The following is a 17451-nucleotide window of genomic DNA, read 5'->3' as shown; positions in this document are numbered from 1 at the left end:
TATAGAATCTGGGAATCAGAGCGGGGAGTAACGATCAAAGAACCAGCTCTGGGGCAGTCGACTCTCCCAAACCAGTATTAAGTGTGATAGGGAAAACAAAACCTAAATACTGGCTAGAGAGAACTTATAGCGTCGGAGGTCAATCCAGAAACACTGCCACACAGGGGCTGAACCACAAACTGACTCTTCTGTAAACACAAATACAGGGAGTCGGGGAAACAAAGAAATATTGCCTGCTTTAAAATCAGGACTGTGGTTTATAACACCGAGGAACAGTGTATCGCAGGGAACTTCAACACTCTCCTGAATACCTGACAGGACTAACGCGTGCCAAAAAGAAGAGTAGAGGAAATAACAGACCTTCACTACTGCACATTTTTATTTTTTTCACCTTTTACTTAAGAAACTAAATTTTTTTTCTTTTTTCATCACCTGATTTTACCTTTTTAATTACTACATTTTTATTTTTAACCAGTATTATTACAACTAACATCTTACCTTTTTATAAAGTGTCATTTTATTTTTTCTTTATTTTATTTTGGGATTAGTGTTCTACATTCTATTTTCATCTTTCCTTTAGCATCACTTTACTCTATCTCAACTTTACCTTTATGCCAAAACTCTCTTCCTCACTTTTCCCCTTTTGTTGTCCTGTTTCTCTTACCCTGTTCCTGATTTAGATTTTCCCTATTCCTTCTTTTTACCCGGTGTTAAAATTTCACCCAACTTATATATCTAATTTCCAATCCCCTGCTCTAAGTCCATATACACCTCTCTCTTCTCTTTCTTCACTACCCAAATTTTTTCTCTCTCTGTCGTTTTGTTGTTGTTTGCTTGATTGCTGCTTATATTGGTTTTTTTAATGCTTGTTTGTGAGATTGTTTCGCTTTTTATTTTTATTTTTTTGTTGTTTTTTTTCTTTCCCCCGGTTATTTTTTTTGCTTCTGTTTTCCCTCGCCTCACTTGATATTAGTTGTTGTTTGTAGTTTGCATTCATCTCTAGGTATCTGTAGCTGGAATTTGTTGGGCTTAGTGGCTGTTCTATTGGAGTTTTCTCCCCATATAAATAGTTTCTTCACCTTTTTTATTTCATTCTTTCTTTTTTCTCTGTTACTTTTTTTTCCTTTTCCCAATTTCATTTTTGCACTCCTTTTTTTTCTCTTTTTTCTTTTTCTCTTCATTCTTCCTTATCCCCTAATTCTCTTCACTCTGGTGGTCACCTTTATTTGGGGTTATTAATATCGTGAATACATTTGTGTGCAGTGCCTTGTGCATTGTGCCTTGTTGTGTTGTATTTTGTGCCTTTAAATTAAAGCAGCAGAGAGAGAACTACATAACCAAACACCTGGAGAAGAGAAATCATGGGGAGACAAAGAAACAGCCCGCATATGAAAGAAAAACAGGCATCACCAGAAAAGGAAATAAACGAAATGGAGGCAAGCAACCTGTCAGAGAAAGAATTCAGAGAAACGGTCATAACGTGGATGAAAAGAATGGAAGACAAATTCAACAATATCTGTAAGAACCAAGAGGAAATGAAGAAAAACCAAGAAGAAATGAAAAACGACATCACTGCTATAAAGAACTCAATAGAAAGCATCAACAGTAGACTAGAAGAAGCAGAGGACCGCATCAATGAGCTAGAAGACAAGGTAGGAAAAAATACCCAAGCAGAGCAGCTTCTAGAAAAAAAAAATTCAAAAGCAGGAGGAGAGCCCAAGAGAACTTTGGGACAACACGAAACGAAACAACATCCGCATAATAGGGGTGTCAGAAGGAGAGGAAACTGAGCAAGGAATATAAAACCTGTTTGAAAAAATGACAGAAAACTTCCCTGATACAGAGAAGAAAAAACTCACACAAATCCAAGAAGCTCATAGAGTCCCAAACAAAATGAACCCCAAAAGACCGACACCAAGGCACATTATAATTAAACTGGCAAACACCAACGGCAAAGCAAGAATCTTAAAAGCGGTCAGAGAGAGACAGAAAGTTACCTACAAAGGATTCCCCATCAGACTAGCGACTGATTTCTCAACAGAAACACATCAGGCAAGAAGGGAATGGAATGAAATATACAAAGTCATGCAAAGGAAGGGTCTGAATCCAAGAATACTGTACCCAGCAAGGCTATCAATCAAAATTGAGGGTGAAATAAGGAGCTCCACAGACAAGAAAGGACTATGGGAGTTTATTACCACCAAACCAGCAACGCAAGAAATGGTAAAGGGTCTGCTGTAAAAAGAAAGAATAGGAAACGAAGAAGGAACACAGGGGTAAAAAATAAAAATGGCGACAAACAAGTATCTATCAATAACTTTAAGTGTAAATGGATTAAATGCCCCAATCAAAAGACACAGGGTAACTGAGTGGATAAAAAAATATGACCCATATATCTGCTGTCTACAGGAAACCCACTTCAGAAAAAAAGACGTACACAGACTGATGGTGAAGGGATGGGAAAAGGTTTTTCAGGCGAATGGAAATGAAAAAAAAGCTGCGGTAGCAATACTTATATCTGACAAATTAGATCTCAAAGTGAAGGACATAAAAAGAGATAAGGAAGGCAACTTCAGAATACTAAAGGGAGCAATATAATAAAAAGAAATAACTTTGGTAAACATATACGCACTCACTATAGGAGCACCCAAATACATAAGAAAACTTCTGGAGGAGATCAAGGGAGAGATTGACAGCAATACAATCATAGTAGGGGACTTTAATACCCCACTATCACCAATGGACAAATCCTCTAAACAAAAAATCAGCAAAGAAACATCAATCCTAAATGACTCACTAGATCAGACGGAATTAATTGACATCTTCAGAACATTTCACCCCAAAGCCACTGAATATACATTCTTCTCAAGTGCACATGGGTCATTTTCAAAGACAGACCATATATATTGGGTCACAGGCAAAGTCTCTTCAAATTCAAAAAGATAGAAATCATATCAAACATCTTCTCAGATCACAATGGCATAAAATTGGAAATCAACTACAATAAAAACAATCCGAAAAAATCAAAAACATGGAGACTAAATAGAATGCTATTAAACAATGACTGGGTTACCAGAGAGATAAAAGAAAAATAAAAAACATCATGGCAACAAATGACAATGAAAACACAACAATCCAAAACATATGGGACATAGTGAAAGCAGTCTTGAGAGGAAGTTCTTGCTCTACAAGCCTACTGCAAAAAACAAGAAACAATGATAGTAAATTATCTAACCCTACAACTCAAAGAGTTAGAAAGAGAGCAACAAGAAAAGCCCAGTGTAAGCAGAAAGAAGGAAATAATAAAGATCAGAGTGGAGATAAATGACATAGAGACCAAAAAAACATTACAAAAGATCAACAAAACCAAGAGCTGGTTCTTTGAAAGGATAAACAAGATTGATGAACCTCTAGCCAGGTTCATCAAGAAACAAAGAGAGAGGACCCAAATAAAATCAGAAATGAAAGAGGAAAAATAACAACAGAACCCACAGAAATACAAAGGATTGTTAAAAAATACTATGAACAACTCTACTCCAACAAACTAGACAACCTGGAGGAAATGGACATATTCCTAGAAAAATACAACTTTCCAAAACTTAATCAGGAGTAATCTAAAAATCTCAATAGGCCAATAACTATGGAAGAAATTGAAGCAGTCATCAAAAAGCTTCCGGCAAACAAAAGCCCAGGGCCAGACGGCTTCACAGGGAAGTTTTACGAAACATTCAAGGAAGAACTAAAACCTATCCTCCTCAGACTATTCCCAAAAATTCAAGAGGAAGGAACAATTCCAAGCTCCTTCTATGAAGCCAGCATCACCCTAATACCAAAGCCAGATAAAGACAAAACAATGAAAGAGAATTACAGGCCAATATCCCTCATGAATATAGATGCCAAAATCCTCAACAATATCCTAGCAAATCGGATCCAGCAGTACATCAGAAGGATCATACACCATGGCCAAGTAGGATTTATCCCAGGGATGCAAGGATGGTACAATATCCACAAATCAATAAATGTAATACATCACATAAACAAATTGAGAGATAAAAACCACATAGTCATATCAATTGATGCAAAAAAAGCATTTGACAAAATCCAACACCCATTTTTTAATAAAAATGCTCAGCAAAGTGGGAATAGAAGGATCATACCTCAACATAATAAAAGCCATATATGACAAACCCAGAGCCAACATCATACTCAGTGGGCAAAAACTAACACCATTTCCCCTAAGAACAGGAAAAAGACACGGATGCCCACTCTCACCACTCCTGTTCAACAGAGTACTGGAAGTATTCGCCATTGCGATTAGACAAGAAGAAGAAATAAAAGGCATCCAAATTAGAAATGTAGAAGTAAAATAGTCCTTACTTGCAGATGACATGATATTGTACATAAAAAATCCTAAAGACTCCATCAAAAAAAGTATTAAACTTAATAAATGAATTTGGCAATGTAGCAGGATACAAAATTAATGCCAAGAAATCTATGGCATTTCTATACACCAATAATGATCTTATAGAAAGAGACACTAAAAAAGCAATCCCATTTACCATCACACCAAAAAAACTAAGATACTTAGGAATAAACTTAACTAAAGAGGTAAAAGACCTCTACTCAGAAAACTATAGGACGGTGAAAAAAGAGGTAGAGGAAGACATAAACAGATGGAAGAACATACCATGTTCATGGATTGGTAGAATCAACATCATTAAAATGTCCATACTACCCAAAGCCATTTATAGCTTCAATACAATCCCCATTAAAATACCAACAGCATGTTTCACAGACCTAGAACAAACTCTCCAAAAATTCATCTGGAATAAAAAAAGGCCCTGAATAGCTGCAGCGATCCTGAAAAAGAAGAACAAAGTAGGTGGGACGTCAATACGAGATATCAAACTGTATTACAAAGCCACTGTTCTCAAAACTGCCTGGTACTGGAACAAGAACAGACATATAGATCAATGGAATAGAATAGAGAACCCAGAAATTGACCAGAACCAATATGCTCAATTAATATTTGACAAAGGAGGCAAGAACATACAATGGAGTCAGGACAGTCTCTTCAATAAATGGTGCTGGGAAAATTGGACAGATACATGCAAAAAAATGAAACAAGACCACCATCTTACACCAGACACAAAAATAAACTCAAAATGGATAAAGGACTTAAATGTAAGACGGGAAACCATGAAAATATTAGAGGAATCCAAAGGCAACAAAATCTCAGACATATGCCGAAGCAATTTCTTCACCGATACAGCTCCTAGGGCACTGGAAACTAAAGAGAAAATAAACAAATGGGACTGTATCAAAATAAAAAGCTTCTGCACAGCAAAAAGAAACCATCAACAAAACAACAAGAAAGTCCACTGTATGGGAGAACATATTTGCCAATGTTATCTCTGATAAGGTTTTAATCTCCAAAATTTACAGGGAACTGATACAACTTAACAAAAGGAAGATAAACAATCCAATCAAAAAATGGGCAAAGGACCTCAATAGACACTTTTCAAAAGAGGACATACAGAAAGCCAAGAGATATATGAAAACATGCTCAAAATCACTAATCATCCGAGATGATTATATCATTAATTAAAATGATTAAATCATTTTAGATGATTGTACATCAAAACGAGGTACCATCTCACACCTGCCAGAATGGCTATCATCAACAAATCAAAAAACGACAAGTGCTGGAGAGGATGTGGAGAAAAAGGAACACTCGTGCACTGCTGGTGGGAATGCAGACTGGTGCAGCCACTATGGAAGACAGTATGGAGTTTCCTCAAAAAGTTCGAGGAAACTTTTTGACCCTGTGATCCCACCGCTAGGAATATATCCCAAGAAACCAGAAACACCAATCAGAAAGGATATATGCATCCCTATGTTTATAGCAGGATAATTTACCATAGCTAAGATTTGGAAACAACTTAAGTGCCGAACAACGGATGAATGGATTAGAAAACCGTGGTACATATACACAATGGAATACTATGCTGCTGTAAAAAAGAAGGAATTTTTACCATTTGCAACAGCATGGATGGAACTGGAGAGCATTATGCTAAGTGAAATAAGCCAGTCAGTGAAAGAAAAATACCACATGATCTCACTCATTTATAGATAATTAAGACCATTATAAACTGATGAACAAAAACAGATACAGAAGCAGAGCAGCATTAAACAGACTGTCAAACTACAGCAGGAAGGCTGGGGAGGGTGGGGGGGGGGTGTAAAGATCAACCAAAGGACTTGTATGCATGCATGTAAGCATAACCAATGGACACAAGACACTGGGGGGTAGGGGAGGCTTGGCGAAGGTCAAGGGGAAATAAAAGGAGACAAATGTACTACTCTTTGTAATATTTTAAGCAATAAAAAAACGTTAAAATAAAATGAAATGAAATTAAAGAAAAATAAAGACTATCATCTTTAGACATGATGGAGTAAATGGGACTGGATTTACTCTCTCACCTTAAACAGCCAGAAACTTGGACAAAGTTTTTCAGACAATGGACAATAGGCAATATAAAACTATGATCACAAAGGTGGGAAGTAAATGAAGAGAGCTCAACAATTTCCTCAGATTATTGCCTGGAGACAGGTTTCCAGGGCATAGGACAGAAGAGAGAACAGAGCCTGGCCAACTCTGACTGGAGAGATATAGACAGCAGTTCAGGGAGGCTAACACAACTAGCATTTGTAGGCAAGAACACTGGGAAAAGGAACTACACTAAGAGAAAGCAATGCTGGTCTGGAGAGGGCCCGTCTCGCTTTGGCAAAGCCCTCATTTGCATGTGCATGTACATGAGAAAAGCACTCAAGACTATGGCCTTCTCCAATATCTAATCATGGTGGTGACAACAAATCTACACATTTGTCAAAATTAACTGAATTGTACACTGAATAAAATCAATACATTTTATTTTTCTATGTAAATTATATAGCAAAAAGACATTTAAAAAGGAAAAAAAGGACTGGAAATATAAACGTCAGTGTACTATCACATACACAGGAAATCTAAATATTAGAAGTGAATTATTGTAATTAATCAGAAAATTTACAAAAGTTGCCATATTGAAAATTGATATTTCTATACAATATTTCTATAGAAAATGAAATACTTTTAAAAGGTACCATGTAGAGGTCATCAAAAATGCCCAAAATCTCTATATAGAACATTATTTTAAAAACTAATATTATTTAAAGTAGCATGTCACAGGCCTTTGCCTCTGCCACTGGTGTGTTTCTTCCAAAAAGCACACACAAATCATTTCTTGAAATTTAAAGCGAACACACAAATGCGCTGAAAAGGCTAACATAAGTTACATAAGAGTCAATTATGCAAAATATTTTCTCTCTAAAGCAAACTTTAGAAAAATAGGAAATTACCTCTAATAATAAAAATATATACATTCCCAAAAAAGGAAAAAAAGAACAAAAGTTATTGCTTTACTGCAATCTACTTCCCCCCTTTTTAGTTTAAATTTCAGATTTAAAATAAATCTGATTACAGAACCTATAATCAATCTTTATAATAACACAAGAGAAATAATAACATAATATAAAATAAAAATTTCATTACCAAACCTTCCCTGTAATGCATAATAAGGTACCTGGCTAATTTGATTAGAATTTCATAAAAAAAATTCATGCACCATGGATTTGGTCATTTATATTTGCCATTGTATGTCTTATTGTCTTTTTTTTTACCCTCACTGAAATAAGTCTTGTCTGAAAATAAGTACAAGTCACTTAAAATACACTATATTGGCATATATCAGAAAATAATTAAAACTATTTTTGCTGAAACAGACATTTTAATAATGTAATTCAAATTATTCTAAAGAAATTAAATAACCAAATATAGAAATGTCGATTGTTAGAATAAAATATTGCTTAATGATTTAAAAAACTAAGTCTGGGAGGCTAAGATATGGATTTCCATAGTAGAAAATCAAATCATAGCTCATGGGGCAAGAATACAAATGTCCTGAATTAAGAAAAATTTGTTTTATTACAAGAAGAAAACATGTACCTCTCTTCTTTGTTTATTTGATCACCAAATCCCACTGTATTCACAATGGTCAATTTCAATCGAACATTACTTTCTTGAAGTTCATATGTTTGAGCTTTAAGTCTAACATGTGGGCAAAAATGTGAGGATTCATGGTCTTCAAAATTAGTATTAAACAATGTATCAATCAACGTTGATTTTCCAATTCCAGTCTCCCCTGAAAGAAACAAAGGTATATCTTCACAGGTGCACAGGATGGATGAGAAAAAAAATAGAACTATAAACTCTTAGAATGGTTTTAAGGATTCCAAATGTTTCAAATATTTCAATAGCTGAGTTGTCCAAGAAAGAAATATATGCTAAGGGTGGTCCACTAAGTCATTAGCAGAACATAAAAATGAGTAAGTTGCCCTGGCCGGTTTGGCTCCGTGGATAGAGCGTCAGCCTGCAGACTGAAGGGTCCCAGGTTCGATTCCGGTCAAGGGCATGTATCTGGGTTACGGGCACATCCCCAGTAGGAGGTATGCAGGAGGCAGCTAATCGATGTTTTTCTCTCATCGATGTTTCTGACTCTCTATCCTTCTCCCTTCCTCTCTGTAAAAAATCAATAAAATATATTTAAAAAAATGAGTAAGTTACTCAGAACATTGAAGAAAGTACTGAAATGTTTAAAGAACAAACAAAAAAATTAAAGTAGTACAGCTAAAAAAAACCAAACTCACAGAATTTAAATAACTGAAAAATATCTGTGATCATGATCTCAAATTGATAACATGAGCACCACACACCGTACAAGAATGAAGTGAGCGCAAGGAATATGAAAGAATAATTTAGAGGAAGAATCTGGCACTTACCAACACAGAGAATATTAAAACAGAAGCCTTGCTGAATGGATCTGTTGACCAGCTGATCAGGCAAACTCTCAAAACCAACATGGCCAGACATAGTTAAAGAACGAATATTTTCTCTTTTCTGCAGAAGAAAAACAGCAATGATAAAAATAAAACTTTTACTGAAATAGGATGTAAGCAAACTTGAAAGAATAAAAAAAAAAAAACCAAAGAAACTAAAGAATTTATGACCAATATACTTCCCCAAGATACAACTGATTTAAGTAAATCTGTGAGAAATGTGTCCAGACCCTCATAACATAGTTCTTCTCTTCATATAATGAGTTCAGCACTATTTATAAACATTGAAATATTTGATTTCCAAAATAGGAAAATACCCAAGTAAACTATGGCATATTCACTCATAAAACAGAATGTTTAAAGTCATTAAAGATGTTTGTGATACATTTTTAATAACAGTTTAATTATTTTTGCCTTTGATCAGGTTTTTATTCAAAATTAGCTATCCAAAGTGATTTGACTTTTATGAAACAAATTTAAATTTATGTTGCAGGTCTCTTTTCTTCTGTGGTAGGTTTCTTTTCTGTGGGTTTCTTCTCAGTTGCCGGTTTCCTGGTATCTGCAGCCTATTTCCCACCAAAGGTTTCTTCTGCTTCGTAATGGCAAGACTTTCTCTCCTTCCTTTCCCACACCACAGGCTTCATGCCGGGAACCCCCTTCTCATCTGATTTGGCCTGGAGAAGACTGGTGTTCTGGTGCACGGTCTGGTCTTCGCACATGGGTTTAGCTTCAACATGATTCTCAGGTTTGTCAAGGGATTGTTCCTTATGACTTTGCAATGAATTTTCTTGCGTAGTGCTCAGAGGAGGTTCTTTGGATCTCTGGGCTTTTCAAGATTCTGCTCAGGTCTGTATTGAGCATCCTGTGCATGGAAGGTTGTAGTTACTCTTAAGGGAGACAGCTTTACACAGTGCCACAGAGGTCATCTAATGTTCAGTCCAAATGCAGACATAGCCCACATGTTCACCAGGAGCAAGTTTCAAAATGTTCTATTTGCTTAAATTAAGCAGAGTAATTCTAGGAATGTTTCTGAAGGCTTTGATGATACCATTGTCTGCACTATACATGAGGAAAGGTCCCCTGCCCTAAATATGACAATGATTTCTCATTTTGCCCTTGCCAGCTCTCATTAGCTGAGAGGCATAGACCTTTTTAACATCCTTCCAGACCTTAAGTTTCTTAAAAAATAAATCTGCCTCCTTGGTCTTCTTGTAGCCGTCAACATTACCTTCAACCACCAAAGGAAGTTCAGGAACTTCCTCAATATGATGACCTTCAGACATGACCGGCGCTGGGAAGGACACAGCAGCCACGGCAGAGCAGATGGCATAGCACTTAAATGTTGTGTTCACTCTGTGGTGCATGTGACGCCAGATTTTTGTTGGTACAAACAGGTGGTGGCCCCATGACACATATTTCCAAAAGCACCCTGTGTAGAACAAGGAGTCCCACCACATCAAACTCTGTGAATTCGAGTCACAGCTCTGCCAGTACCTCAAGACTCTGTATACTGGTTTGATGACCTGCCAATTCACTGACCACTGACAGCACAGGACTGTCTATTGTTTATGCATAAGTTGATGTGAACAAAGCCCACAATATCTGGTTGAAAGGGAGCCTTGAACACAGTAGGCAAAGTGACATTTTTGCCAGATAATTTCCCCCTTTTGGAGTACACTAAGTGCATGGAGAGAAGGCTACACTCCTCTCAACTCAATGGCTCCCACAGAAAAAGGAACACTTTAATTCTTATGTTAAGAAGTTAAGTGAAATCAACAAAACAACAAGAAAGCCCACTGCGTGGGAAAACATATTTGCCAATGTCATATCTGATAAGGGCCTAATCTCAAAAATTTATAGGGAACTCATACAACTTAACAAAAGGAAGATAAACAATCCAATCAAAAATGGGCAAAGGGCCTAAATAGACACCTTTCAAAAGAGGACATTCAGAAAGCCAAGAGACATATGAAAACATGCTCAAAGTCACTAATCATCCGAGAGATGCAAATCAAAACAGCAATGAGGTACCATCTCACACCTGTCAGACTGGCTATCATCAACAAATCAAAAAACGACAAGTGCTGGAGAGGATGTGGAGAAAAAGGAACACTCGTGCACTGCTGGTGGGAATGCAGACTGGTGCAGCCACTATGGAAGACAGTATGGAGTTTCCTCAAAAAGTTAAAAATGAAACTCCCATTTGACCCTGTGATCCCACTTCTAGGAATATATCCCAAGAAACCAGAAACACCAATCAGAAAGGATATATGCACCCATATGTTCATAGCAGCACAATTCACCATAGCTAAGATCTGGAAACAGCCTAAGTGCCCATCAGTAGATGAATGGATTAGAAAACTTGAGCCAGCTGGCCTGGAGGTCAAATCCCCCTAGTATCAACTACAACAATCAAGGCTTAACTACAACAAGACTGCGAACAAAGACCACTAAGGGGTGCACCAAGAAAGCATAAAAAATGCGGAGACAAAGAAACAGGACAAAATTGTCCATGGAGGATATAGAGTTCAGAACCACACTTTTAAGGGCTCTCAAGAACTGTCTAGAAGCCGCTGATAAACTTAATGAGATCTACAAGAAATCTAATGAGACCCTCGATGCTATGATAAAGAACCAACTAGAAACTAAGCATACACCGACTGAAATAAAGAATATTATACAGACTCCCAACAGCAGACCAGAGGAGCACAAGAATCAAGTCAAAGATTTGAAATGCGAAGAAGCAAAAAACACCCAACCGGAAAAGCAAAATGAAAAAAGAATCCGAAAATACGAAGATAGTGTAAGGAGCCTCTGGGACAGCTTCAAGCGTACCAACATCAGAATTATAGGGGTGCCAGAAGATGAGAGAGACCAAGATATTGAAAACCTATTTGAAGAAATAATGACAGAAAACTTCTCCCATCTGGTGAAAGAAATAGACTTACAGGTCCAGGAAGCGCAGAGAACCCCAAACAAAAGGAATCCAAAGAGGACCACACCAAGACACATCATAATTAAAATGCCAAGAGCAAAAGACAAAGAGAGAATCTTAAAAGCAGCAAGAGAAAGAAACTCAGTTACCTACAAGGGAATACCCAGACGACTGTCAGCTGATTTCTCAACAGGAACTTTGCAGGCCAGAAGGAAGTGGCAAGAAATATTCAAAGTAATGAATGCCAAGAACCTACAACCAAGATTACTTTATCCAGCAAAGCTATCATTCAGAATTGAAGGTCAGATAAAGAGCTTCACAGATAAGGAAAAGCTAAAGGAGTTCATCACCACCAAACCAGTATTATATGAAATGCTGAAAGGTATCCTTTAAGAAGAGGAGGAAGAAGAAAAAGGTAAAGATACAAATTATGAACAACAAATACACATCTATCAACAAGTGAATCTAAGAATCAAGTGAATGAATAATCTGATGTACAGAATGAACTGTTGATTATAATAGAATCAGGGACATATAAAGGGAATGGACTGACTATTCTTGGGGGGGAAAGGGGTGTGGGAGATGCGGGAAGAGACTGGACAAAAATCGTGCACCTATGGATGAGGACAGTGGGTGGGGAGTGAGGGCGGAGGGTCGGGTGGGAACTGGAAGGAGGGGAGTTATTGGGGGGGAAAAAAGAGGAACAAATGTAGTAATCTGAACAATAAAGATTTAATTATAAAAAAAAAAGAAAACTGTGGTACATCTACACGATAGAATACTATGCTGCTGTAAAAAAGGAGGAACTCTTACCATTTGCAACAGCATGGATGGAACTGGAGAGCATTATGCTAAGTGAAATAAGCCAGTCAATGAAGGAAAAATACCACATGATCTCATTCATTCATGGATAATAAAGACCATTATAAACTTTTGAACAATAATAGATACAGAGGCAGAGCTGCCTCAAACAGATTGTCAAACTGCAGCGGGAAGGCCGGGGAGGGTTGGGGGGCAGGAGGGAGGGAGGTAAGAGATCAACCGAAGGACTTGTATGAATGCATATAAGCATAACCAATGGACATAAGACACTGGAGGGTAGAGGAGGCCAGGGGATTGTCAAGGGTGGGGGGAAAAAAAGGACACATATGTAATACCCTTTGTAATACTTTAAGCAATTAAAAAAAAAAAAAAAGAAGAAGTTAAGTGAAAAAAGTACAATACAAAATTATAGCTATAGTTCTAGCACCCAGTAATGGTAGAGTAATTATATCACACTCACCTCCCCGTTAATAATAATTATAAATCAATTTTTTTTCAAGGAATTGGAGTGCAACCAAAGGTTGACAGACACTGAAGGGGAGACTCTTGAGAGAAGGAAACTATATAAGGTAAGATGATACTTACTAGCTTTTCTCCTGAGAGTACTGCTCAGTCACTGCTATACAAAGATAGAGCTTAACATGCAAATGGCAGTCTTACTGGGTTGACAAGTCAGTTGGAGATAAGGGCGTGTGAAAAAAATTCCAGAAGAAATTCTATATCCAGGGAAAATATCCTTTACAAATGAAGGCAAAACGAAGACATCTTCAGAATCTGAGAAAATTCTTTGTAAGCAGACATACACTATATGAGATGTTAAAAGTTCTTCAAGAGAAAGGAAAATGACAATGGAAACTCGGATCTGCAAAAAGGAATGAAGACTACAGGAAAGGTAAAAATATGAGTAAATATGAGAGAGTTTTTTGCTTTTTTAAATTTCTTGAAAATATAACTGAATGTTTAAAGCAACAACAATTATTACAGGGTTTATAATACATAAAGCAGCAGAACATATAATAATGACAGCACAAAGGATAGGAAGGAGACTAGATCTGCACATGTATAGGAACTGAACATGTAATGTTTCTGTGCTTAATATCTGCATGTGACTAGTAAATACCTGTTGCACAGCTCTGATATAGAACATGTCCATCATCACAGGAAGTCCTATTGGTTCATGTCATACATGAACTACTATAGCACACTTTGAAGGTAGTGTGTGTCAGTTAAAGCCTGCATCAATTACTATTTTAAAAAAATTTTAAAAAACAGAGGTATAGTAAGCCAATAGAGGAGATAAAATCCTATAAAATAAAAGGATAATATGCAAAACCCTAACGGCGGAACGACCACTCAACCAGCCACCATGAGGCGCATTGACCACCTCTTGGTCCCTTTCCCCGGCCGGCAGGCTCCAATCACCCGATGGTGAACAGGGAACCAGGGGTGGGTGGCAGGGGACGTGGGTGGCACCAGGCCAAGGCCCCCGCCCCACCAGTAACCCCCCACACAAACAGCAACCCGTGGCGGGGTCAGGGCCAGTGAGTAGGCGGGAATGGCCCATGTCTTGGTCCCTTCCCCTGGCCATCAGACTCTAACTGCCCAATGGCAAACGGGGAAACAGGGTGAGTGGCAGCAGGGGGCAGGGCTGGTGAGCAGGCAGAATGGCTAACCTCTCGGTTCCTCCCCCCAGGCGGCAGCTCCAATCAACTGATGGCAAACAGGGAACTGGGGGTGGGTGGTGGCGGGGGAAAGGGCCGGCTGCAGGCAGCTGGGGAAGATGGCTCTGATTGCATGCTAGGCCAGGGACCATACCAATGCACGAATTTCGTGTGCCAGGCCTCTAGTGCAATCATAAAAATACTCGGTTAATCCAAAAGAAGACAGGATAAGAAAAAAAATTAAAGAAAAAACCTGGAACAAATTTATAGGCTTAAATCCAGCTCTATCTATAATTAAATTAAATGTAAATGATCTAAATCAGCGCTGTCCAACAGGAATTCCTGTGATGATGGAAATATTCTTTATCTGAGCTGTGCAACAGGTAACCTCTGCTAGTCACATACAGACATTAAGCACTTAAAATGTAACTAATAGAATCAAAAATGGCGGCCGACAGGATAGCCGTGAGGGAGAGAGTGTGAGTGAGGGAGCAAAAGGGGAGTGCGTGGGCATGTGGGGCGTGTGTGTGTGTATGTGAATGAGAGACAGCTATATTCCACAGGACTTTGGGGGCCTGGCAGACCAGGCTCCCCTAGCTGGGTGGCCTCTCTTACCACTGAAATCTCTCCCAGGGCGGCCGGCTCCGCTGCAGAGGCCATGCCATCTTGAAGGGGAGAGCTGCTGTGACTGGGAGCCCAGCCTCACCTCCACCCAGGGAGCCTTTGGACACCACCCGGGACCCTGTATCAACACCGGCCAGGGACCTGCTGCCTCGGCTGTGAACCCACAAACACCGAGATTCCAGCTTCCCCGGCCGCAGGCTCCTAAAAAGTTTGTCTGGGGGAAGACAAAATGGCAGCCAAATGGGCAGGCGTGTCCTGCGCCTTCTCAGAAAGCAGATAGAAGAAACAGCTGAATCGAGTAACATCCACCTGGAATTGGCAAATTAAACACAGCTGGTGAGACAATACATGGCCAAAAGGACAGAGGATACCTGGAGAATGGTAGGATCGGGGATCTGGGCTGGAAAGAGAAACGCACGACCATCGGGATGAAAGGGTCAGAAGGAAACTGCGCTGCACCAAGTCTGCATCCCGTGGGAACACATGTAACCCTCGACTGTGAAAGGGGGTCCACAGGGCTGCTGGCAGTGGGGGACTTTAGATCTTAGTCCACAGCCATGGGAGGATGCACCCAGAAAAGCAGCCTGAAGTTCTATACTGGCCATGCAGTGCCAGGGGGAGAGAATCACTCAGCAGCATGGTTGCTCTATCTTTATATTGATTGCCCTTACTTTTACTTGCTAAACCCAGTGCATAGGATCTTTCAATTACAAACACTCTCCGAGGTGGACATGGTTTGGTGGAGGCTGAGGAGCAAAGCAGGGAGAGGTGACCAGGAATCCAGCTCTGGGACAGTCTGGTCCCTCCAACCCTAAACAGCCATTTTTCTCTGGAAGAGCTAGCCCCTCCTAGTGGCCTCAGAAACGAATAAAGCAACACTGCCACCTAACCCGTGTCAGAAATAGAGGCTTCTCCGAAACCGGTTTGGCTCAGTGGATAGAGCGTCGGCCTGCGGACTGAAAGGTCCCAGGTTCGATTCTGGTCAAGGGAAGGGCATGTACCTGGGTTGCAGGCATATCCCCAGTAGGAGATGTGCAGGAGGCAGCTGATAGATGTTTCTCTCTCATCGATGTTTCTAACTCTCTCTCTCCCTTCCTCTCTGTAAAAAATCAATAAAATATATTTAAAAAAAAAAAAAAAAGAAATAGAGGCTTCTGTAAATATGACTGAAAGCAGGGAGACAAACAAAGTGGGCAGATTGTCCTGCATGCCTAAACCCAAGCTTGTGGAGACAGATACAGAGGAGTGGTAGATTGCTGGGAACTTCAACAGGTCCTGACTACCTAGCAGGAAACTGAAAAGTGGCAAACAGAACAGTAGAGAGGGGTCTTAATCCAGCCCCCATGAGACATTAAAACTCAGCTGAAGCAAACAACACTTCACTTTAATTTTTACCTTTTACTTAAGGGAAAGAAAAAAATTTGTTTTATTATTTTTACTTTTTAACATTTTATTTTTTTGATTAGTGCTCTACATGCTATTTTTATTTTTTATCATTATTTTACTTTATCTCATTTTGCCAATCTTTTCATCCTCACTGCTCCCTTTTTCATCCTGTTTCTCCTCTCCTGTTCCTGATGTAGTTTTTTTCTCTCCTTTCTTTTTGCTCCTTGTTAAAAATTGATTGTTTTTATCTGCTTTATTGATGTGTTCTGTTATAGTAGTCTCTGTTGGCTAACTCATATATCTTATTTCCTCTCCCCTGCTCAAGTCCATGCACCAGTCTCTTTTCTCTATCTTGGCTAGCCAATTTATTTATTTATGCTTTTGTTTTTCCTTTCCTCACTTGCTCTCTTTTTCTCCAAATTACTTAATTAGTTTCACTCACCAAACTCAAGCCTATTTGCTCTTTATTCTATTCTCCTTTTCAAAAATATGGCGAATATACAGTTAGATTAACGAACGGGGGAAATTTATTTATTTAATTAATTATTTAATTTATTTACCATTTTGTTTCTTACTTTTCTTCTTATACACTCATTCTCCTTCTACCTCCTCTATACTGAACCATAGCCATTCCCCCATTCATTCAATTCCTTTACCTTACTTTCTGGAAATAAGCTCTGCCTCTTCAGATTCAGTCCCCCCCCCCTTTTCTCTCGGTGTTTGTTGTTTGCATTTTTTGGATTATTTATTTGCTTCGTGAAGTCATCTCCCCAAATATGTATGTTCTTTCCCCTTCTTTTTCTTTTCATTCTTACTGTTTGCCCTTTTCCCAATATCATTTTTGTGCTCTTTTCTCTCCCAAAATTCTGTTTTCTCTTGTAGTCACCTTTATTGGGGTTATCAGTGTGGTGAATACATTCGTGTTTTCTTCCCTCTGTGTCATGTCTTGTGAAATTGTACTTTGTACCTTTCGGTCAACGTGGTAGACAGTGAACTACATAACCAGACACCCTGAGAGGAGCAAAAATGGGGAGACAAAGAAACAGCCCACATACAAAAAAATGGAGGAATCACCAGAAAATGAAG

At 38.7% G+C, this 17451-nt stretch overlaps 1 protein-coding gene across 6 annotated transcripts in view; it reads right to left on the bottom strand.

The window, feature by feature from the left end:
- SEPTIN10 (septin 10) overlaps positions 1-17451 on the bottom strand; it is an 83881-nt gene that overhangs the window by 33972 nt on the left and 32458 nt on the right. For 3 of the 6 annotated variants that reach the window (XM_036352851.1, XM_036352850.1, XM_036352855.1), the window contains 2 exons: positions 8881-8998; positions 8048-8243 (listed from right to left, as the gene is read on the bottom strand). The exons of 2 other annotated variants lie outside the window; for them this stretch is intronic. In XM_036352851.1, the coding sequence (XP_036208744.1) occupies positions 8048-8243; positions 8881-8998 (314 nt within the window). Of the gene's footprint in view, positions 1-8047; positions 8244-8880; positions 8999-17451 lie in introns of those variants that run through there. One more of the 6 variants, XM_036352853.1, reaches the window with a different exon arrangement.

The sequence above is a fragment of the Myotis myotis genome, unplaced genomic scaffold (genome assembly GCF_014108235.1).
Source record: "Myotis myotis isolate mMyoMyo1 unplaced genomic scaffold, mMyoMyo1.p scaffold_m19_p_2, whole genome shotgun sequence".
NCBI lineage: Eukaryota > Metazoa > Chordata > Mammalia > Chiroptera > Vespertilionidae > Myotis > Myotis myotis.
The sequence above is the reverse complement of the archived record's forward strand: the minus strand, read 5'-3'. Positions and strand labels throughout refer to the sequence as shown.